This window comes from Myripristis murdjan, chromosome 4, assembly GCF_902150065.1.
Source record: "Myripristis murdjan chromosome 4, fMyrMur1.1, whole genome shotgun sequence".
NCBI classification, from domain to species: Eukaryota; Metazoa; Chordata; class Actinopteri; order Holocentriformes; family Holocentridae; genus Myripristis; species Myripristis murdjan.
Window position 1 is genome coordinate 14,779,303 of NC_043983.1, and position 25,574 is coordinate 14,804,876.

Sequence of the window (25,574 nt, forward strand, 5' to 3'; positions counted from 1 at the left end):
AGACAGGCAGGCAGTTAAGCAGGCACGGCGATGATAAAGACAAAAGAGTGAAGAAAAAGGAAGCTAACTGTAAGACAATGAAACCATAGGCAAAGGTACTAGAGGTTACAAAGAAATGTTAAGAGATAATGGAGATGATAGTGAAAAGTGGAGTAAGTCAGTGGGAGTGGGAGAGGGATTAAGAGGCCAGGTGAGCTGTGTCCACAGGCATCTAAGTCCTTGCAGCAGAGGGAGGGAGGGAGGGATGGATGAGTGACAGTTTGATGAAGGGGGGGTAGTGACAGGGAAATTACACTCCTGTCCGCTTGGCTTCTTCTGCCTTGTCTCCCTTCCCCCCACTTCGCTCCTCTCTCATCATTAGTAAGGAGTTGTGCTGCAAGATACTCCTCCTCAGATTACCTGAGAGGAGGCATCCTCCTTTCTTTATTCCTTTCTCTTCCTCGGTCTGCCCTGTAGGCAAATTCTACTTGTCAGATCAAACAGGTAGCAGGCCTACACAACTCTCTGTAACTCTCCCCTCCTCTCTCTTTGGAAAAAAGTTTTTTGTTTTTTATACAAAGACAAAGGGTGACTTCAAGAGAGAGAAATAAAGAGACAGGTAGGCAAAGTCAGGATCATAGCCAGAAAGGGAGAGAGAAAGAAAGAGAGAGTGAGTTAATCAGTTTGCACCATGGCCCAACAGCAGACAAAGAGATCTTGTTCAGGAAGAAAACAGGATTTGGACGACAGCATGTGTGTAGTCTCCGCCTGGCTGTGACTGCTCAGGTACAAACTCAATGAGTCAGACTGTCTTAGTAACAGAAAATCACCTTGGTAGACAAACAAGACAAGAACAAGAAAACATCCTCCATCACAAAATATTCACATACCCTCCTGGTGTTGACATATGCTATTATGTCTGTGGCTCCAAGCAACCACACCACTGAGCAAAAAGAGTGGCGGACACAAAATCGCACATGCTCGCTCACAGGTGACACACACCTTTCTCACACCTCATGATGATGGCTTGCAGTCTGGCCGGTTAGACAGCTTCTCTGCACCCTGCCCTGCAAGGCACCTAGTCGACCTCTCCCATACACTCGTTCTAAAATACATTTCTTATGTCCCATAATCACACAGTGGAGTTTTGCAATGCCAAAAAAGGGACTAGCAGCGAGGTGAAACTGAAGAACAATGCCATGAACACATTGTAAGGGCAAATTTATTCTCATCATTCACTTCAATTCAGCAAAGTCATATCACCATTGTGAAGCTGTTTCAGAGCTTCACTGCTGACATCAGAGTTTGTAGTCAATGTTGCCCTCGCCTGCAGCAAATACATTACAAAGTTTAAATAATAATCAATAAAACTAAAAAGCATTTATTAGAGCTCGCACCTCCACCAGCACTATGCAACTGTCAAGAAAAGGAGTACCATATGTTGGATATTCACCAAAAGTTAAACACATCTACCACCACACACTCCTTTGGCTAATCAGTGTGAAAAGTTAATAAGTGCTTCCTTTATCTGTTTGAACGTTACCTGCGTTTTTATGAAAAGCCAAGTCTTTAGCTAATCGGTGTGACATAATCTACCTGCCTTTGGCAGGTTGTCGGGTGCTAGATTCAGACCCTGTCCACATTATAAATCATTTATACACTTATCCTTGCCTCCTAGTCTTACAGCATGAAATATGCTGTGTAATTATCAACTATTAATTTTCTTAAATGTGTTGAAAAAATGAATGCAGTAGTTCACCAGTGGTGACTGGTGTCATCCCTAACTGATAATAGCCAGTCATCACAACAGTTGTCATTATAATGTCACTCCCAGTTTGACCCATGGAGTGATCCAAGGGACATAATTAGGCCAGTCTCAGCCAAGAGGCCACAGTAACTGTTTACTTACAACCAGCCGTCTTTAATATGCTGGGAAGACTAATAAACACATAATTGGATTTTCACACAATGAGCCTTTTGACCAGTGGCATGTGCAGACAAGAGCAGACAGGCCGGAGGCATGAGTACACATTTGTATGTGTGTGTGTGTGTGTGTGTGTGTGTGTGTTTGCATGTGGATGGCACAAAATAAATGGACAAGTTAATCAACGTAACAGTAAGCCTGCGCTCTGTCAGCTGACTTTTCGAAACTGCAAGACTAAGAGACTCCACTCTCTGTGTCTTCAGGGCTAGAGGGCTGTCTACTGTTTTCCTTGCTATCAAAAATATCATCTTTCATTTCAGAGAAAAAATACTGACTGCTTTCAAGAATGGAGGACAGCATTGCAAGACCGGGGGAGAAAACAACAGTAATAAATGACTCCTTTCCACTGGCCGCTGGCTGGTATCTACACACATTCACAATATGAAAACACTTCTTGTCCTACTCAAGTATTTGGGTTTGGTTTTGAAAACTCTTCGCATCATGAGCGGGCTGTTACATTCCCTTCCATCTGTGAAAATTAAGTATGTTCAGATTTACTTACACAACTATCTTTTTCAAAACAAATTAGCGAAACTGTGAAACTATAAAATACTAAATTACTCTGTGATCACCCGTGGATGATTTTCTAACTAAAGAAATACTGATATCAATTAAAAAAGCCTGATTTAGCAATGTGAATATCTTCAACAATGAAGAAACTCTGTTAGTGTGGAAACAATGTTGGCATTTTTACATATCAGAGAGTGTTTGAATGAGCGAGGGTTTGAGCAAATTTGACTTGGGATTATGTCTTTGACCCCCTCTTAGTCTCTGCCTGAATATCTCTGAATCAAGTGTTGGCAGTGCATTAGAATTCATGACAGAAACCTGCTAATAGACACGCACACGCACACACACACACACACACACACACACACACACACACACAAAATGAGCGTCCTTGCACCTGCAGAACAGTGGTCTATCTGACCTTCAATTAGACAGAGGGAATGTCAAACACTGATTAAGGAATGTTACTTTGCCTTCCCTTATTACAGAAGTAGCGAGTGTTGAAATTCCAAAAGCTCTGGGAACAGACACATAGTGTGATTCACATCACATTTAATGAAATATGATAGGTTCATGAACTGGCTATGGTGTGTTTTCATTGGGGATTTCGCTTGGGAGTGGCAATGCAATTACAAAGATAGCTCAGACCTAATTACTAACTAGGCTGAGCTGTCAGAAAGTGGAAGGCATAGATCACAGAGGTCAGTGCAGTCCCTTACACTTTTCCGTAACGGTCTGATTCTCCAGCTGGATGTAGATGGAGAGACTTACCTTGCAGGTCACTTCAAGTTGGCAGTCAGTACTAAACTGGCTTTTGCCAGGGAACAAAGGCTACAGTAGTACATATGGTAACAATCACTGGCCATACTGACTGTATGGTTTTGATTCAGCCAATCAAGTTTCAGCTGATTATGCTTTTTAAATTATTATATTGAATAAGTTATTTTCTCACATAAAAAATATACTGTAAAAATACCAACAACACAGCAGGCAGTAGACAGTAAAAAATGTTGGCAATGCCTCTACAGCAACAAGAGAATAAGTAACAAAACCCTTGAGATGTCCCAAGAAAACATCTTGGAGGTGGAAATGTGTGTATTGGTATTGTTCCCAGTGCTGGTGTACTTTGTCAAACAGTGGAGTCTTTTATTCCCCCTTCCGTGCCTGAGCAGAACCTAGTGGTCCCGTGGACAAGCTGAGATTGATCTAAACCCCTCTTGCTGCACTGGCTTTGGATGAAACAACCCCCTTCTGCAGTTTTATTTTCATGGTGTTAATCTGCTCTATGACTGTGTTGGTTCAGTTCAGAAAACCTGTGTTTTGTGTACCAATCTGGTCACACACTCACCTGCAGTATCCAGTGCCATTGCTGAAGTTCAGACACGTAGCATTGTTAACACATGGTGTCACATTATCCACACACTGTAGAGCTGCAAGAGACAAGAGACAGGTTAGAATATGGGAACTGTGGGCGATCCTGGTGGCTCAGGACTCTATGACATGTTCAATCAATCAATATCCTTTACTTAACCAGGTAAAAAGACTCATTGAGATTAAAATCTCTTTTTCAAGAGCGACCTGGCCACAAGGGCAGCATAAACAATGTTACAACAATAAATACAACAACAGTAAAACAACAGCAGTCACACACTATAGCCAGGAACACAAATTACTTACAACATAAACTCAAGAACACATGACAGTTTTTACGTTGTTGACTTTTGTCACATGGTGTCCTCTCTTTGTCCCAATCATTAATGTTTTATCTTACTTAAGAAAAAAATCCCAAAGCAAAGGCAAAAAATGAAATATTTCATATAATTTATACTTTCAATAGTAATTATTTCATATGCATTGGCAATATTAATGCAAACGTTGACTCTCAAAGCATAAAGGAGCAGTTTCACTGAGTTTCAACAAAAATGTTTTTCCTCATTAATGTATAGATGTATGCAGCTGCTCCAAAATCTAATGAGATCACCACTTCTATAGGAGATACCTGCAGTGTAAACATGAAGTTTAAATCATATAGTGTACTTGAGTTACTATGTTCACAACAATGTGTCTACAGACAGAGTTATAAACAGACCCCACTATGATCACATGTCCTGAAATGTGTACTATGAATATAAAGATAAAAATAAATCAGCTATTTAGAAGTATCATCAGAGAAAAAGCCTATTCACAACTGAGTGGCTTAGTGTTGCTTGTAGTATTTTTCTATGCTCCTGAATTTCAAATTTGGCTTTGCTCTCAAAAACTATAGCCTCTCTCCCTTCATCTCCGCAGGGCAACAATCCACAGAGTTAAGCACCTATCTATATAAGTGTGCAGAGCCACCCCGAAGTCAGCCAGTGGCTACGGGGCAATCGGACGGGCAGGCAGACAGAAGTGAGCCTTGACAGAGACAACAAAGCCCGTCTATCTCCCCACCAGTGAGATACTCATGGCCAGACACATCCTTCATTGTGTGGCCTTGAAGCCTGCAGAGACACAAGGCTCAAGTGGTCTTCACGCACACCATGCTGGCACAACATGCCAAACAGAAGCATGGTGTTCTCAGTCTTCATTTATAAGTGTGATATGGTAGCTAAATCAAGTGAGCCACTGTTGAGTATGGGTGAACTAAACTGAACAAAATCATTCTAGTCAGTTTAGGATACACCAGCATATGAACTTTTTGTATCACTTTTACTCTTGCATCTTCAACCTGTGGTTTCCGAGCTGTGGTTCCATGATATACTACCATTCTGTAGCACACAGAGCTTTTTCTACAAAAAGTGAGCACAGGTCAGCTGATTTCGAAACAGCTCTGGCTTCACAAGATAGTCATTGCTCTACAGGAAGTGTGCGCGGCAGTAATGCTGCTTCCTGCGCCTAGATTAATCACAAAGTCATTTAAGTTCAGTCGTCCTCATGAAGACGATCCGCCAACACAGATAACAGATCAGCTATATTAGGCTTACGCAAAAGATTTTTGGAGTGAATAAAGATCCATTTGTCCACAAGCTGTTCATGTTCAAGCCCTGTCCATTCACATAGGGACAGTCAGAGCGTGAAGGCAAACTAAGTGCTTGACTCAGGCCAACAGGCAGAGGCCATTCGACATGGAGATACCCACACATAAACCAGCGTGAAATCCATAATCCCAAGACACGCACACACACACACACACACACACACACACACACACACACACACACTAATATGCACACATGTACACACACACACATCCACTGCACAGAACTGTGAGCTGTCTTGCCGTATACAGTATCTGACTACAGAAAATTCAAAGCTATTTTGGGACTATTTCTCCTCCGAGCACACATATGGTATATGCACTTGCTAACAGTGAGACAGGAAAAACATACATAATCGCACACACAGTACACAGTAACACAGCAGAGACTGTGAGACAAGTTAGCAGCTGAACAGGTGGTACTTTCGTTTTTTGTCCTGTTAACGGTACACGATGCAAAACGGACTGAAATGACAAAAATGTGTAATGAGAGCAGAATTTATTTATGGGTCGGGGCGACAATGAAAACCTCTTTAAAGGTACACTACGCAAAACTGTGAAACGTCAACATGAGTGAGGACTGTTTAAACTCAATTAAAACTGCAGAATAAGCACAAAATTTATCAGTGAGTGGGGCTGACAATGAGAACCATGCAGACTCAATCATCGATTTTCATGCTTACTCCATGTTTTAGTAAGTTGAGTCTGAAGGATCAGTTGCCCCTTGGCAATTTTTGCATTGCCACTATTGAATACAAAACTGCAGTGAATCTGATTTTGGTGATTTTAAAGAGATTTGGGACATAAACATGTTTTTCTGCATCTGGGGGACACAATACAGGGCATAACAGGACAGACTAAACGAGCAAAGAATGGAAGCAAGAAAGAGTGAGAGTGCAAAAGCAGAGGGCGAAAAACTGCTCTCATTCCCCTGACTGGTTTGACAAGCTTCCCATACATGCTGTCGTAATGCCAGACATGATGATCTTTCAGTATCTGGGACAGCCAGCCTCTTATTACTCCATTTATTTATTTTACTCCAACAATCCACTGGCTGAATGAGTGGAAGGAGCTTAAGTGACTGCTCACTCACACATAAAACAAACAAAACGAACACGAACACACACTCACACACACACACACACACACACACACACACCTGGAAAAGACTGACCAGTGTATTGTAATCCAGGCTCCTATCAATGCACCAGCATTCCATCCTCTCTACCTAATAGCTGTTCTCACACTTCCTATCAATGAACCATGGTCATGAGGAATTCCCTGAGACCGGAGCCTTGATAAGACCTGATCGACAATGTCAACAGTGAAACTTCGGCTGGCTGGTGTGAGCCGAAGAGAAATAGGCCGACACTGAAGGTAACTGACCTAATGATTATGGCATTATTCTCCTCCCTGATCCAAAGTCCTCACTCCCTCTCTCACCCTCACTTCATCTTCCAGCTGCACTGTGGATGGGTGGGGGGGTGGTGTGTGTGTGTGTGTGTGTGTGCATGTTGGGGGGATGCAAAAGGGCTGAAGAAGAGGAGTGCATGAGGAGAAAGAAAGCATAACGAAATGCAGGAGATTTACAGTGTCTATGGCGTGGCGCAACTGGGATGAAAGCAACCTGTGATCTCTGCTGATGGGAGCGTGAAAGTGTGAAGACGCTAATGTGAAGCAGAGAAAGGAGTCTGGCTGCCTTTCTTAAAGAAAAAAAATTGAGATTGTCCAGTTAATGTTGATGGAAAATGTAGTCAATTTAGTAAAACTACACCACTGGTGTCAAATGATGCAGCTGGCGCCAGAAATAAAGCAAAATTTGCAGCTTATCTCCAGCGACAAAAAGTACACTGGATTTTTTTTTTTTTTTTTTTCAGATAGCGATAAGGTTGGAAATTGGCAAAGTGGTCATTTAAGTCTACTGAAACAAACAGATGCTCTCTCTCTCTCTCTCTCTCTCTCTCTCTCTCTCACACACACACACACACACACACTCACACACACACACACACTCTCTCTGTCATGCACACACCTCCTCAAAGGCAGAATTATTCCTGCATTATATTTTGGTAACTAAGACACCATCTGTTTATGCTATATGTTTCCACCGAGAACAGTGCTAACTTAGGTTTCTTTTATTACCATATGTCTGGAAGTTTCCATTTCGTTGGTCTTTCACTGTGGAGCTAAGAGCCTGTAGCAGATTGGTCTGTGAAATACATTCAGGCAGGTTATTTCACCCAGAAATATCTCCAAAATAAACTCTATCAGGGGCCAGTGGTGACAAGGCTTCTTTCTTAAAATAAATAATGTGCAAGATGTGGTGTTACTTACGAGCAGGATTACATTTTAGACATTTAGTTGATTCTGTTATTCAGACAAATACTGCAAATAGCAGAAGTCCCATTTGGGTATCACTTTCCACACAATTTTGCTAGTAATAAGTGGCAGCAAAGAGACAAAAACAACTTATCCTTGTGTCAATATAGACCTTTTAATTTTGGATTCTGCAAAAAAAATAGGTGCCAATATGTGAGTTTCATACAATATGAATCAGGCCTTAATAAAAAGGAAGAGAGCAATCACAGAACTTGACTGTCAAGGAAGAGATTGGGAGGGGGAGTCTGGCTGCCTGCATTCAGCTGGCATACGCTGGTTCCTCCCTCAGCACTCGCCACTGCTTTGTCACTGAAACCACAGCCAGCCCCTGGGGAGACCTGGCTATGTCATGAGGAGAAAAAAAAGGAGTGAGAGAGAGAGAATGACAGAGACTGAGAGAGACTGAGAGAGCGGAGAAAAAAAGGGAGGGGGAGAGAGGACAAGAGAGAGACTGAGAGAGAGAGAGAGAGAGAGAGAAAGAGAGAGAGAGACAGACGGGCTTTGAGCTAATAGCTGAGGATTGAAATGGGGAAGTAATTACAAAACTACTGACAAAGACTGCACACGAATGGGCGTCCCTGGGCCCTGGCACACATCCATACAGGAGAGGGCAGGAAGTTGTTCGCACCAAGTGAGGAAGTAACCCCATTTCCTGGAACTGCTGTACAAGCCCCTATCCAGCAGCCAACCTGTCGTCATGGTAACTTGCAATAAAATACCCTTAGCTCAGCGTGGAGGGAGAGAAACGAAGCTCAAACTAAACAACATTACCCCGAGGGTACCTTTACTGGCCCACACAAACTGCAGACGCACAAAGTAGAAGACATATACCAAGCTTGGCTTTAGGGTCTTATTCTCTGGGGTCAAGCTGAGAGTGAGGGAGGAGTTTTAATGTAAGAAACAGGCCAGTGCCCACAGAAACCGTAAGGAAGGGTGATAACCAAGCTGGCTTTTCAACAAGCTAAGATGGTGGCCCGGCTGTTATAATCACTTGGAGGAGTTAACAGGCTTCATCTAAAGCTGAGTACACAGAGGAGGGCTGTGCTGTGTTGGTACAGCAGGATGCACTGCTGGCTGTGTGTGTGTGTGTGTGTGTGTGTGTGAGTGTGTGAGTGTGTGAGTGTGTGAGTGTGTGAGTGTGTGTGTGTGTGTGTGTGTGTGTGAGAGAGAGAGAGAGAGAGAGAGAGAGAGAGAGAGAGAGAGCAGACTAGACTAATTCAGGGACTTTCCCTTTCCCTAGACCACTGGTATTCAAAAATTTTTCTCTTTCAAAATCAGTTTTCTTGTGACCAAAACAAAAGATTTTTGGCCTATTATGCAGACTAGCCAAAGTTCAACTACAGGTACTTTGACCTATAGTATTTATGAATAATAATCTGTCTGTCTGCTCAGCCATGCCCACATTTAAGCCAGTATCCCGAGCTAGTATCTGCCCCTATGAATTGTCTAGCATGCTTTGTCCTGAGTAACACTTAGTCAGACATTTCAGAATTGCCTTGCAAATTTTTTCCAGTTGTGTCTCATTAACAAATATAAACTCTGGTAGTGGGTAAAGTGTGATGCAAACAGAGATTTTTTTTACAAACTTACATTTACAGCAACAGAAAGAGGGGCACCTACACACTGTCACATTGAGTCAAAGCTATACAATAACCAGAGGTTTTGTCAAATGGGCCTTTGCAGTTTTTTCTGTGCATCCGTTTCAGAGTGGGAGGTGTACCTTTGAATGTGCCACCAAGGGTCTAATATGTCACTTGTTTCGCTGTGCCTCCATATCTTATGCCATGTTTGTGTGCCTTGCTGCCCATCCCATAGTCCTACTTCAGGGATCAACATTAAGAATTTGTTCCACTTGCCAAATTTGGCGAGTAGGTCCGAGATCTAGTGTATTTTCATTAACCAGCAGGCAAAATCATAAGTAACAACCTCCTCCTATATGTAGACTACATGTAGGAAGACGATTTGTATGTATGACAATATATAGCAGGAAATGAGTGGGAAAAAAAACTGATTTGATCAGGAAAAAAATCTAAATGCATGATTTTTTTTTAGGGCCTCCAACATATTTACTGGCCTATGTTGCAACTGTATTCACAGAGGAGCCTTCATAGCCAACAAACTGAGATGGTAATTTAATCTTACATAAATTAGCCTAAAGGAGAACTTTACTTAATTTTAATTCACCTGTTTTGCCAACATATTAATGATGCATCTTGCCATGACACATTAACAAGACCTGATAACGAGTTCTCAGCTTCTAGTTTTGCAAACTTGCAGGTTGGGTGTGGCTGATGCTTGTCACTGTCAGTGAATATGTGTTTGTGATAAAAAAAAAAAAAAAGTCAGCTCACAAATACATAATTTCCAGCTGAGGAAACAGCTGCTTCCATGATGAAAGAAACAGACATTTTCTTTTGCTTTGTAATTTGAATTGCCAGATGCCATTTCTGCTCCACATCGCTCTCTGACTGGTCAGAAAAAGCACAACAGAGACGACAGTGAGTGCCAATGGCCATGCAGAAGGCGACATTAACAGGTTTGTAACTGGGTGACAAACAGCAAAAGCAGAAACTTCTTTGTGCACTGGCCTAACTGGACCACTGACTGATTAACTGGCACAAGTCAACGTCTCACTGGCTCCATCTTGACTGTCTAGCCATGAATTCTACCTCTGCCCATTCTGTGTTAGCCATAAATTCATTCAGCAGATGTGACCTAATGCTGATTAAAATCCCCACAAGTGTTATTAAAACTGATTATGCATCCCTTTTGCTCACCATAATTGAGAACAGAGCGATCACAAACTAGTTAATCCACATACTTAAGTATTCAAATCAGAGCCCTTTTACACCGCAACAGATATTACAGCTGATTATGAGAGCAGAATGACATTTCTGTGACCGTCCAGTCTAACAAAGAACTTTTGAGGGCAACTCTGTAGTCTTTCTCCTCCTGCTCCTACCTGATGTGCCCTGTTTGGTTCACTGCCCCACCATGTGCCCTGCCTGCCTGCCTGCCTGTCTCCAGGATTACAGAGCTGTGTTGGGCAAGGAATGCAGGCCACGGTAATTCCCTGTTAATTTGCTAACCTGTTCAACAGTGCAGATACAACGCTTTGTAATCCCCCCGACCTTCACAGCCACTAACTCCCCTTGCAGTAACAGTCCATGAAGTGCACGTAATGCACGTACCCAGCTTCATTAACACTTTGACGGTATTTACTTAATGTATCAGGATTAAAGCCAGACGGACAGAGAGAGAGAGAGAGACAGAGTGAAATGGTCAAGTGGGCATGGGCAGTTGCTGTGCAGTGGCAAAATGAATTCTCACCAGGCCACTGAGCATTTCAGCTTCAAGACCTCCACTACAGTAGTTTTGTTTGTTACAGTAGTTTTGTTTACACCTATTCTAAGCAACCAAGCCTGCACACACACACACACACACACACACACACACACACACACACACACACACACACACACACACATCTGGAACCCAGCCCCACTGCTCTTTACCCACTGATCCACTTACCCACACGTTGCTACTCTAGCTTTACTTGACATTATTTACTACTGTCTCCCACTTCAACCAACAAGCACAGGACTGAAACACATGTGGTGGCCTGGCATTTATACTGTGCTACTAATCAAAAAGGGTGGAGAAGGCAGAACTGAATATAACTTGAAACATGAGCATGCTGAGGCAATCGCAGAAATGATCTAAACAAGACAGCAGGGAGCAGCACGGAAGAGAGAAGAGAGAGACCCAAGGGGACACTGGGAGAGTGTCACAGTAGAGAGGATGCGCTGAGTGCGCCACATTAATAACTCTGCCACAAGGCAGTGGGTAGAGCTGGTGGTCAGTAAATAATGCAGTGTTGTGGGTAGCTCAATAAACAGCTTTGTGTTCAGAGCACAGGGCGAAGGATGGAGCAGATAAATCACATTTCACACCAGGCTCCAGTTTGGGGCAGACGCAAGGAAACCATGGGCGGCACAATCGCTGGCCTTGTCAGCTTGAACCCACAATGTAATATACACACACACACACACACACACACACATACACACACACACACACACACACACGTCAGCTGTCTGCTGTTTGCACTGGGCAAATATATGCAACCATCCACATGTCCACACTCTGGGGGCAACACTATGTCGTGTGCCACAGGAATGGCAGCTATACCTCCTCAGGGGGAAAATAACCTTTACTGTTAAAAAACTAAGTCAACCTAGCAGGACTACACATTCCTTTAGAAATAGTATGGAAAACAGCGGTTTAACTGCTTAGGAGCTATGCATTTATTTTGTTTGGCAACAGTCATACAATACTATAATTAATACTAATGTTAGCTCAATTGACTAAGCAAACACCCTGGGCATTTATTGCATAAATGGTGCATGGTTGGGATAAGGCACCACCTGGCATGTTGTTAGGCAGGAATAGCTTTAGACCAGCCACAATTTGCAGTCAGACCTAACTAATATTTGATAAAGGGACAGTATCTGTTAGCAACAATAGTGAACCTATAGCTGAGTGTAGCACAGGGAGTGTGATAGAGGGAGAGGCGAGGTAATGAGAATGGAGAGAAAGCATGAGATGGATGGAGAAAAGAAAGCATGGCACCGAGTGAGAGAGTGTGTGTGTTATAGAAAGAGAGACAGAGGGGGAGAGAGAGCATGAAGAGAAAGGGAGGGAGGAATGTGAAACACCAACAGCAACATTCCACCCGCTTCTCCTTGCACTGCCTGCAGCATTTTTACATGGACTTCTCTTCTTTTGTGTGGCTTCTCTGTTCACAAGTCACCTAGTCCATGTAGAAACACGAGACAGGGTAGCCTGACCACATGTATCGTCTGAGTTTAAAAAAAAAAAAAAAAAAAAGGATGTGAAATGATGTCAGTTTCATCCCTTGGCACCCTTTGGCAAAGCAACAAGGCTTGGGAGGCCTTAAGGCCTAATATTTGTTATTGTCCATCATTTCTTAGAGTAGCCACTGACACAGCTTTTTCATGATCCTGCAGACCTACACATTGGAAATAATATCTACAGCAAGAAGCAAAAGGACATATAAGTAGCAGTGATACTTGCCTAAAACTCTCAAAGATCTGTAAAATAAATGAAGCAAACTCTCACGACAGTTTTTACGATAGTTTACAAATTAATAAAGATAATAAAGATGGCAGACAGAGGCGAGGATGTAAGAAGTACACAAATCTAAATCAAGAAACAGGTTAAAGAAATACGTTCAAGTCATTAAGTCAAAATACGGCAGAATTTTACCAAGCGTAGCTCGAAGCAGCGGAGGGTAAACCCACTTAAACTCTGTACCCCGCTTTGTATTTGCGGGAAAGAGATTAATCATCCCTTCAGACTGATTACATGATTATATTAACTTAGAGTATTATGTAATTAATTGTAGTTTACAAGGTCAAACTGACGTAGCTTAAGTAACATGAGGATAGTGTGTTGCTGGTGAAAATATAAATTAATGTTTTCCTGAAAAATTCAGTGCCCATGTATATACCGGTGAATATCTGCCTTTGACTCGCACTGGGCAACGACATAACATCATAATTTACCGACCTTTCTATTCACTATTTCATCACTATTGACAACTCATTCTAACAAGCTGTCAGCGCATAAGACTTAAGGTAGGCTAAATGTGGCTTAGTGTCCATTTTGAATTCTTTCTCTTGAAATGGAGAAGCTGCTCTCGCTGCTCAACATCTGGGCAGCGGTGCGACTCCACTCAGAATAAACAGTGTGTAGCAGATCTTGATGTCCGTATTAATCACACCCTAATCATATGATTAAGATACAGGCCGACGTTAGTTTTGTTTTCAACCAGCCTCTGGAACTGAAAAATGACAGACTTTTACACTACACCATCGCAGTGGCTTGTCATAACTCTTTACCTTGAGTCGTCCCTTACGTAAAAGGCTATAGGAAACGTAAAAGACTGATCGTGATAGCAACACCGTATGCGAACAAAAAATCACTCCAAAATAAGATCACTATTAATTTAATACCGAGTAAGATAGACACGGTATATAGGGATATTCAGGATTATTACTGTAACTTTTGTGTGACTTTTAGTTTTGGGTATATGTTATATAGAACCTTTCCAAACGCCAGAAAACAAACCGAAACAACCACCATCAGTTCAGAGATAATGTCAGAGCTATCTATCTATAGTTAGGCTACTAGTTATTTATACGTTTTGCTGCTTCACAGTTAAACCAAATCACCTAGCCTCAAGAAGCGTGTGCAGAGATGCTATTCGTGCCCCATGCCCGCAGATGCAGATGCAACGAAACGTGATAATGTCATAACATAGGTTTTTTAAAAAGCTTCCAGTGCGGCTTCAACATGTTGCAAAACTTACCCAAAGACAGCTGGATGAAGCAAAAGACGATAACCAGAGATTTGCCCGTTGAGGAACCGGGTATTTGGCCCATATTTTCTGTATAATCCACATAAGGTCGCCAGCCCGAAGCTGAGCTGTCTCCGGGATATTTGGTTCTTCTCAAAAAGTACTCAGAAGTGGCCCACACAATTAAGAAAAAAAAAATGACCGACTTGTGGTGCCGAGCTAGAACATTTCACCTAAACTTAAATGTGGCCCATTGGCTGTTAAGTTAAAGCCCCTTAAAAATAGATATACGTTGTTTCTTCTTATAAAATACGGCGCCGTAAGATTTTTCGCCCCTCTACGCTCAGCAGTTCACTGAAGTCATTCAGAGTGAAAAAGCAATACGGATATCCTTCCGCATAAGTCAGCCAGAGCGGATCTATCTTACAGCTGCGAAGATGGTACGGGCTTATTCGATGATTAAAGAGATGTTATGGTGGTTTTTCGCTGGAGTAAAAAACTTTTATAAGACGAGACATCCGTGAACTCAGTGTTGTACACAGTCACAAACACATTTGAAGATTAAGTTTTCTTTCTCTGCGTCGCTGCGGCGGAGGAATTTTCACTCATTTTTCTACTTCTCAGAGCCTCGGATGACTCAAAAAATTAACCCGTTCAATGTAACTTTTCTCTCCCTCCCCTGGAGACCTAATGTATGTTTTTCCGTTATGGCCTTTTAACACCTACTCTTTTCTTACTGTACCCATTACCATCATCGTTTATTGCCAGGCTGTGTACCTGTTATCAGACCTACAGTGTCTGTCGAGGGTTGTTTTCCTCGTCACCAAGTTCAGTGTTCAGGTAATGTTACAGACCTGTTTCAGCGCAGATTTTTGAGAGGGACTGATATGGCGGAACATAAGAAGGTAGTGAAACCATATGATCCGTCCCCACATGGTAATCATCAAAAGAGAAGTCCAGCATTTTGTCTGTATCTGTGATTACACATGTGATGATGACGATGATAATGGTGATGATGATTACTTTTTTTTTTTTTTTTTTTTTTTTTTAAAGAAACGCTTTACACGCTTCTTGAGTCTAGGTGATTTCCCAAGCAACAAATTAGTTTGATATCACTTAATCTGACGTGTACTATGAATTTAAGATTTATTACAGACTGAAATGTGGGTAAAATTTCAAAGTAATTGGGTAATCCATAATATATCTGAGTTGCGCATCCACTAAACCATAGCCCTGATCAGTTTTGCAGCCTATTTCTCAAGTGCAAAGAGTTGTTTTCATCTAGTCAACAAGCTGAGAGTTAAGGCATGTGTTAAGACTGTCCTGGGGGAAATGATGGATGGGGTTTACAAAAAATGTTTATAATAAAAACAGTACTTTTATGAAATTATATAATTTACAAATTAACAGTGCTAGGTGTTCACCATCCTGTAAGCCAAAATCACTTTGATATTCCTAAAGAGAGTTTATCTGTCCTGCACAGTGGTAGCAGTAGGCCTAGTATGACCATACTGATCCCTGTGGACAAACTGGGAGCTTGTGACCACAGATTAGGCCATAGTTAAAAGGACTGACACACACAAAGAGGAGAAAAGTGTATGGGTACCACTGTCCTCGTTACTGTATGCTTAGACAGTGTAAAATTGTGAAGTGCAGTGAGTTTACACTGGCCTTACTGCATATTGTGTTAATCTCATATGATTCCCATAACTTCTCTATTGAGACATAGTGTTTCTGTGTGTGTAGAATTCTAAAAAAAGAAAAAAAAATCATAAAAGTTAGGTTTGATGTTGGTTTGAGTAGAAAGCGGTACAGCACAAGAATATGTTGCAAAAGTTTTTGTTGTTATAATCTTTTTAATCACATCATCATACAAAGATTGTTTGTTCAAGAACAAGGTCAGCGCTTTAAGACACAATAGATCAATTACACATTAATCAATCCCAACACTTCCCTTTACTTACACCCCCAACACAAACACACACACTCTCTCTCTCACACACACACACACACTGGCTTTTTAAAATGTTAGTGACCACAGTAAGCCCACAGTAATTATCCCTTATCAGTCTGAATGATCCAGGTGTAAATCACTGGCTCGTCACAGTTATAAAGCCACGTCTCATCCCAGTGATTTGTTTGTCTTTACACCCTGTTAGAGAAACACTGCCGAGCCTCCTGCTGTTGGGACCAGCCTTCTGTCCTCTATTCAACCCTGCTGAAAGGCCTCGGAACAGGGGGAGCAAATTGATCTCCTCAGGGGTCCATGCTTACAATGCTTTTGTTGCTGTGGCCAATGTCAAGCTCTAGCTCTCCATGCAGGTTGGGTGTCAGGTGCTGGCACAACAGCCGGCATTCAGGCATTTGGTCAGATGCGCCTTTTGTTGATAAACAAGGTCCTTTTATTTGCTTATTCTTCTTATCTCTCAGTGCAACATAGAATACTTAAATTCATTGTCATAGATGGAGATGCACAATTCAGCTCAAGTCAGTAAAGTTAAGTTCAATCCATGCTTCCATCCATTTCTCACATATGCTTATTCCTAGTCAGGGTGGCAGGGGTCTAGACCCTGTCCCAGCATGCATCGCACAGAGGGAAGCCCCTTGCACAGGGTGCTAGTTCAATTCAATTCTATTCTGTTCATTTCAGTTCAGTTCAGTTCAGTTCAATTCAGTTTAATTCAATTCAATTCAATTCAATTCAATTCAGTTATGTTTTGTTAAAAAACACAATTCAGTGGCTGACAAACCGTTCATCTCTCCTGCTTTCCACACTTGAATATTGATGAATTTCTTACTTGATGTCAGCGGTCATGTGAGCTCATGTTAATGTGAAATAAATCACCTCAGAGGGTCACTTTGTCTGCACTGCACTGTTTTCCTAATGATGTCACTCCAGATGTAGCTTGCGTCTATAGTTTGGGTGAGACGGGGTGAGAAAGGGTGTGGGCCTGGCTCATGAGCAGAAAACTCTGATTAGTTCCTCCTCTGCTGTTCCACTGATGAAAGATGTCTACCACAGAAGCCTGCCACAGTTAAAAAAGAAAAGAAAAGATTTGAAAACAACAGTGGGCAGCTGGAAAATCTCACTGATGGTACACACACCTTTGAGCCACTTTATGTGTGTGTCAGCAGCTCCAACTTCAAGAGTCTTATCTGAGGATAACAAAAACTGCTCAGCTTTATCAGAGGTTGGTGAAACAAAAAAGGTAGATTAGGTACTTACAGTGTTGTTGGTACTAAGAAAAGGAACCACAAATTTGGAGGGAGTTTATTGTACAAAAACAAGGTGTGTTATCAAAACTGCAGCTTATGTTCCTGACAACACTGACATTTAAAATCCACTTATGTGTGTTTATCTATTTTACATTGAATATACCACAAAGTAGAAGTAAACCGCTACTTGGATCAATGCCGCTGGCGTCAGCCAGGCTGGTGAGAGAGCTGCTTTCATCAGTGTTTGGGCTCTTCACACTAATTTGGCTCTCATCAGTCAGGGTGACTCCAGCTGTCAGCCGGTAGATTTATACTGGCGGTCAGGGGGCAGACAGATTACCTTGGAGTGTGTGTGCACATGCACCTACTAACCATGTGCACACCATCCTCCCCCTTATGCTATAACCATGGGAAACCAAATCAGTGCCTGTTATTCAAGAAGAACGTTACCCGGTCTTTGCGTTCGAGGGTGGCAAACAGCAGAGGCAGTATGAAGTGTATATACGATGCCTGTCTATAATTAGCAGTGCCTAAGAGTGATTCACTTTTCATTACTCTTCCGTGACAGCTACATTGAGACCACATGCAATAAACAGAAGAGTCAACTTGCAGGATTTTCATGCCGACTTCCATGAGATGAACACTTGTGTGACTTTTTGGTGCCCCCTGTGCCCCGATTGAGAGTCTAGCATACGCCCCTTCGGAAGCATCACCCATTTAATGCCTTCTCCACTGTGTAAGTAGATATGGGGGACAGGAAGCTGGAGGGGGGTATATTTAGGCTTGATTATCTCCTCCTCCTGTCGCGCTGACCTGTTTAGACTTCCGTACAAAATGCAACCATAGCCAGCTTTGTATGTGTGCCATGCATACCACCTTCATAATGGGGTTGAAGACTGCTGGATATGCTGCTGAGATGTTAAGAAAAGTTTTGCCTTAAATCAGGGGGACTTACACTTTGGGAATTTGGGGAAGATGGTGTACGCAAGCCGTGACCATGATGGTGAATAGCATACAGGATATAAGACTAACTTAAGTTTCTGATAAAGCTAAAGATGCCCCACTTCTTGGATCAAGGATCTGCAGGAAACAGTCATCCAAAAGTGCAGGGCCATGAAGATGAAAGGTAATAGGGTCATACAGTGGTTGATCAAAAGGTTCCCAAATCTCTGATCACTGTAAATCATTTTCCACTGTGAACTTAAGGTCACATGCACCAAATGTCAATGGGAATATAATACACACATCATTAAGAAAGACCTCAGAGATTAACTTTAACTTAGTGGGTGCATAGACTTGGCTGGACATGGGATCATTTCAGATGTTAGTGCCAATATACCTAAAAAAGATTTTGTTCACTGTCCTTAGTTCTGCATGAAGATATTAAGATAAAAGGCATAATTTATGGCAAGTTCATAGTGTACCTGTGAGGTTACTGGATTTGACAATTTCTCAGCAGACTGCCTTGGTTTAGCAGAGTTATATGACATCTCAGTGTGGAACAGCTTTTGTTTACACAGTGGTTCATAAAGATAGTTACAGATAAAGAGTCATTTTGCCGTCTAATCATTGTACATAATCGCTCAAAACTGATTTACTGTGGCTATACAATAAACAAAGTTTAAGGTGAGGCTGCATGAGCTCTGAAGTTATAATTTTTTGAAATATGGTCACGCTGATGAATCACTCCATAAAACCCCATCACTTAGCGAGGGGTGTCATGTTGCAGACACCATGCAATAGGTCTCCCAGGTTGCTCATAGGCTCCAGAATTAAACTTGTGTCTGTGTGTGAAAGAGTGAGATTTTGTCCGTGAGTGTATATATGCATGCGTGCATCATGGCGCTCCGCAGTGGTCGAAGGTGGAAAGTGGGCGAGCTGGAGGAGCCAATTGGACTGGACATGAGGTGGGTAGATGCCTTTGCCAAAGGGTCCCTGAGGAGGAAAATAAAGAGAGCTGGCCGAGAGGTGAGGCAACAGGTGATGATGGGAGGGTGTGAGGTTTCTTGAGGAGAGGAGGTGTTTGCGTGTGTGTATGCACAATTATGCACATGCATGTGTGTATGCATATCCTGTAAGGTGACCAAAGGTCCTGTCAGGGCCAGGTGGACAGGAATGTGCTGTTGTGTGTGGATGGGATCCTCCCTCGAGCGCCTGCCTGCCTACCGTCACCCCACACTAGCAGGCTATTTATACTGCACTGTGGGAAAATAACGGCCCCAGCAGTGTCATCTGGGTCCTGTAAGGTTTATACACCCGCCCACCCCTCCCTGTAACACACACACACACACACACACACACACCACGACCCTTCCCAACTCCCTTAGTCACCAGCAACTTAAAGACATATGTAGCCTTGTATAGTGGCATAAGTATTACAATAATGATGTTCTCACTTATCCCAAAGCCACAGAAAAGCAGAGTTAAGCTATTGCAGTATTGTTATTTGTCTGATAATGGACAATTTGATTTAGATTTGTGTACTGTAATATGTTTGTAAGCTACAAACACAAGGCAAGACTAATCTGTGATATGATCGGGGGTTACCCCTTGACAGCTGCTCCATTGACTATGACTAGGACAAGTTCAAGTCTGTAATTTCAGATTTCTGAGAGCTTAGTGACATCTCAAAATTAAAATAATACAAGGAGAAGGAGACAGGGCATATCTTTCTGCCCAATATGTATCATCATGACTTAACCTGACGGGCAGTGAATGCCCTACACACACACACACACACACACACACACACACACACACACACACACACACAGGATATACTATGTCTATCTATCTATCTATCTATGTGTGTGTTTGTGTGTGTTAATATTCTTTTATGTTTAATGTGCTGTGTACTGTGCAAATATTTGCACAAATTGTACGTTGGTGCTTTGGCAACATTGGTGGCCAATAAAGCTTTTGAATTGAATTGAATTGAATTGAATTGAATTGAATTGAACTGAATTGAACTGAACCGAACCGAACCGAACTGAACTGAACTGATAGTACGTCAGCATGGCAATATACTTCTCACCATAGCTGCTAGATTTCCACAATTCCCATTGAATGAAGAAGTCAGAAAAGACAGGAATCATCAAGACTGGGAAATACTGACCATGTTATGGTCACTGTGGCCATGCTGCTGGGTCAGATCAACCAGACATTGGTCATGTAACCAGACACACTGGTTCATGTAAGTCTGGTCAACGACTGGCCTGAGATCCTGTGGTTGTATTGCCCTGCACACACCCTTGCTCTCTCCAGTGCAAGTCAACCGGGCTGAAAACACACACCTCATAACACCATACTTGACTCCTTCAACATAATTATCTATGCTGTGAAAAAGAAAAGAAAAAGATTGGGGGTGCCGTGTGTTACTTTTCAGATTTTTTCCTTATGACCTATCTATACACACACACACACACACACACACACACACACATACATACATACATATATATACACACATACATACATCCATGGATAAATATAGACATATAGGCAGAGAGAGAAAGAGAGAGAGAGATTGTGTGGGTTTGTGAAAGGTCTTTCTTGGAGAAGATAAAATTGGCACTGCCAACACCCACCCTGGGTCTTCAGAATTTCTCTCTCACGCACACACACACACGCATTCAAGCACAGATATATGCATCCATGAGCACACTTGTGCACACACAGGCTCAAAAACATATGCACATATACACACAGAGACGCTGACACGCACATCAGAGCCATTCTTCCTGTCATACCCTGGTCCCTGAGGCCCCAGGGTGCACCAGGTCAAACTAATCTGCCATAGTCTATGATGTTTAACATACAGGCTGGGTGAGAACCCCAGACAGAGGGACCAGAGGGGAAACAACCGTGAAAGGGGGCATAAAATATCTGGGTCGAAGTTGTCTTGTGTACAAAAAGCATTTGGCACAATATCCACAGCTTGTCTAAGTATTTATCAGGTATTTCCAGCTCATGTAACTCATCACGCAAGCACTCACACACACTTGCTTGATGCATGGTGTTTGTTTGGACCATCTTTTGTGTCCATGTGTGTCTGTTTAACTTCAGCGCTGAGAGTTCGAGAGAGTGTAAAGTGAGTGTGCCTGGCATGTCTCCATTGTGGGGTTAATTGTATCATAAATTCACAAGTTGCTTGAGGACAGGAACGGCTGGCATTCACATCTCGCCGCCTATTTTCTCACACCATTGTGTGTATGTGCATGTGAGATAGATAGGACACTATTAATAAACCAACACCACCATCTGATTGTAGATTGTAGATAATTTTTTTTTCTAATCATAGAGAATTATGTCTCCTCATAGCCTATGGTTTCAGTTCTTTTAGAGTTCATACACTTGGTCCCATCCCTCACTGACACATAAAGCCACATTATAAATTTTGATGACTCTCTATCTAGCCCTTCCCTTACTCTCTACTCTTTATTTTTTGTCTAGATTTATATCAAGCATTTGGTTTTTATATTTATTCTATTTTACTTTTTTTTTTTTTTATCTTTTGAAGCTAATTATGGAGCTTTGACACAAGCTTTTGAACGTCCATGTAACTTAACTTGCACATATGACAAATAAAATAATGCCAGTCTGACTGTGACTGTGATTTGTGTGCGGATGTGAGTGTTTTTGTTCTCTCTCTCTCTCTCTCTCTTTCGCTCTCTCTCTCTCCCCATTTATCTCCTGTTGTTGTTTATGACATATTAAACCCCACACACCTTGCGGGAAATTCTAGCACCTAGCACAGGATGTGGGTAAATATGGGGTGCTGGGAAAAAGATCATTTATTACATTGGTTTTATTACAGAGTGAAAGGTCTGCTTTTTTTTCCTGAGCAGACTCATGCATCATTATGACGGCGAGGTACGGGTGGTCATCAGTGATCACCACGTAGGTCTGTGACAAGGTGATAAAAAATACAGAGAATGTGGAGCAGGTCCAGGCCCAGGGAGAAGCCGTGCTCCACGCTCCACACTGACCCCCCCTGTGAGAAGTTCTCAGTTCCCAGGACCCGGTGTGTACGTTGGGGGGTAATAACTCACTTGGTCCTCTGACTTCCTCTTTCGGCCTTCTGCATTTTATGACCCTCTCTTCTGCCATACAGCTGCTGTCTCCTCAGCTTCCCTCCCTCTGATTGGTTCAGACAGGAGTGCGAAAGATGAGCAGAAACGGGAAGAGACAGGGAAGCGGCGAGAGGACAGCTGGGATGAGGAGGGAAGCTGGTCGGCTTTTAGGGATGGCAGATTTTTATCAAAGCAGACAAAAGGAGATGGTGATAAACTTCCCTTGTTGTGGCACACAGATTACTGTAACCTCCCCCTGATAAGTCAAACAGTGAAAACAAGCTCTTTAAAAGTCCTGCTCTTTCAAAGCTGTCAAGGGGAAAAATGAGTAAAAACAATGTTAGCTTGAGAACAATCCTCCTCTAAATTCAAGCGGTGTGGTTTAGATTTACAGTTTGAGTAAAGGATTTTTTTAAGCCTTTGTTGAAATTGTTTCTGGGTTTTTTTGCATTACATCCTGTATAGACAGTGACATTTTCATGAAAGACTGAATCCTGCGGGGTGGAGGCAGAAGGTGTCAGGGTGTGCAGGGGTGCAGAACTGTCGCAAACGCCATGTGGCCTCACATTAATGATATCATACCTGTGACGAAGGAGAAACTGAAAAATTTGCAACAGAGCATGCCATGTCTACACGCTTGCTTCAGAGATGGCTGTCATTATGATGTTGGTCTGCCAGAAAGACGACTAAAAAACCTCCTTCTGACCACAAAGAATTCCTCTATAGCTGCTCGATAGTGGTTTGATTTGGCATCAAGACTGGAAAAAAGGACTTGACATTTCAGTGGGTTTTCCCTCAAAAGCAGCGAGTGTGACTCAGAGGCTGGGTCAAGGTCATGTCGTCTCAATGTCCTGTTTCTTTAAGGTTGCACAAGGCTTAGGAGGAATTGAGTGTGGGTGGATGGTCTTGCGGTTGCGCACATTTGAGTCTTTGACAGGAAATTTAATCAACATAGGCTTATATGAGTTAATGCATACAGCATACTAATTCAAAAGGAAGAAAAATGTGGAGACGGCACATCATCCTTTCTACTTCCCTCTGTGTGTGCTTAAATCAGTTTAGGGTGTGTTTAGCGCGTGTGCAGTATTCCTGACCCCTGATCACACAAAGTATTTTAATCCAATCAGCTACGTTTTCACATGACTGTCACGCACTCCCTGCTGCCATGGCAACCTGCCGAGGAAAAAGAAAGAGGGACAAGAGTAAGATCATAGTATGTTGTCTTTCTTTTTGTTTGTGTTTCTCTTTTTTTGTTGTCGTGCTGATATTCACACACGCACACACACAGAAGCTACACATTAAGCATTATACTGTCTCCACCCTCTTTTCTTTAGCCGAAGACATATACAGTATGAGATATGTGTCTGTGGTAGAGATATTACTAAGATACAAAACCTGGTTTTGAGGAAACTCGACTCTTATGCCCTCTGACAGACTTAACTTAAGAGGCTGAGACAGAGGAGGACAGTGAGCTGTGTAAAAAGTGACTGTGATTGTTAACTGGGGTTCAGAGTAAAAGACTAACTTAGGACACTAACAGAAGTGGGAAAACAGATGGGGAAATAAGACATTTTTTAGTCAAAAGTGATGAGTATATATTAAATGCATACAGCTGGAAATTCAGGACTTCCCTATTTCAGTACTCTCAAGTGATACAGAGCCCCAGTGTCCTACAAACACATTGTATCTCCCAAAAAGTCAGCTTTTAACAGACTGAGTAAAACAATCGTATGCAAATAAACATTACAACGTGTTTTCAGTGTTTTAGCTTTGCTACATGATCCTGAAACATTTTCCATGTGAAAGAGATAGTGCAAGTGCCAGTTTCTAACAAAGTTGAAAATGAAAAATTTGCTAAGGTGCCAGTGGGTTAAAGTGTAAAGCTGATTTTCTGTGGTGCAGATTATGAGTCATTGAGAGGTGACAGACTTGCGGGATCTTGATTGAAAGATGACACTGTTCTGGTTACACGTGTGCCGCTGCCGATGTGGCTCTTTGAACAGACAAGACAGCAGATACTGCCGTGACATCTGAGAGAAATAACGGCCTGATCAGACAACAAAAGAAAGTCGGGTTAGTCCAGTACAGTTCCGGAGAAAGTCAGTGTTCATCACTATTTAGGCCAAACGCAGAAAAAGCCCACTTCCCTTGAGAGGTGAAAAGGTTAGCCTGTGCCCTGTGGTTTGTTTTTGGCACGCTACCCTCTGCTGCTTCTCATTTTTTGCTCTGCCATTTCCTGTTCTACCTCAGCTCTCACAATCAGGCTGCCACTCTGTCAGCTTATATTAGCAGCAACTGCATTCATTGTTATGTGCCAGCAGCCTACATCTGGGCCTGTTTTTTTTTCACCCCATACAGGCTGTAGCCTATATTTTTCCATCTTTTAAAACGAACCTATGATTTGGAGCTCAGCAAACAGGAGGCCACAGTCAGCAGCAGTCGTTCATGTCAGGAGGTTTTGTGAGGCTCACTTTCCAAAGGCAGTCTTGTGTTATTATTAAGTAAAGCACTCTACCTGCTGGTCAAGAGGTGTATAGGCATATTTTAACACGTCAGCTAATATTACAGTTAAGTCAGTTGTGTTTGAGAAGCAAGTTGATGTTTGAGTATTACATTGTAGAGATTTCAATTGAATAAAAGGTAGAGAATTAGAGGGGAGATCAACAGCCTGTTTCCTGTAGAGTCACAATAACTTATTTCCTAGAAATCTTTTGTTGTTCTGAGAAAATTGCTAAGATATACATCAAATTTTGTCGCCTAGTGAGCCTGGGACTTTCCTGGAAATCCTTTGCACACAGTTAGGTCCATAAGTATTTGGACAGTGACACAATATTCATAATTTTGCCCTTGTACACCGCCACAGTGAATTTGAAATGGATTAATCAAGACATTATTTGAGAGCAGACTTTCAGCCTTAGTTTAACGGGTTGAACAAAAATATGGCACTAACCGTTTAGGAATTACAGCCAGTTTTATACCTTTTCACACCATTTTCAGAAGCTCAAAAGTAATTGGACACTTGACTAAAAAGCA

The 25,574-nt window shown here is 42.2% G+C and overlaps 1 protein-coding gene across 1 annotated transcript in view; it reads right to left on the reverse strand.

The window, feature by feature from the left end:
• Nucleotides 1-14,607, reverse strand: part of notch2 (notch receptor 2) — a 46,739-nt gene extending 32,132 nt beyond the window's left edge. The window contains exons 1-2 of the mRNA XM_030049047.1: nucleotides 14,266-14,607; nucleotides 3,822-3,903 (exon numbers count right to left, since the gene is read on the reverse strand). Coding sequence (XP_029904907.1) covers nucleotides 3,822-3,903; nucleotides 14,266-14,338 — 155 coding nt within the window. The 5' untranslated portion in view covers nucleotides 14,339-14,607. The remainder of the gene's footprint in view (nucleotides 1-3,821; nucleotides 3,904-14,265) is intronic.
• Between the last annotated feature and the right edge of the window lie 10,967 nt (nucleotides 14,608-25,574).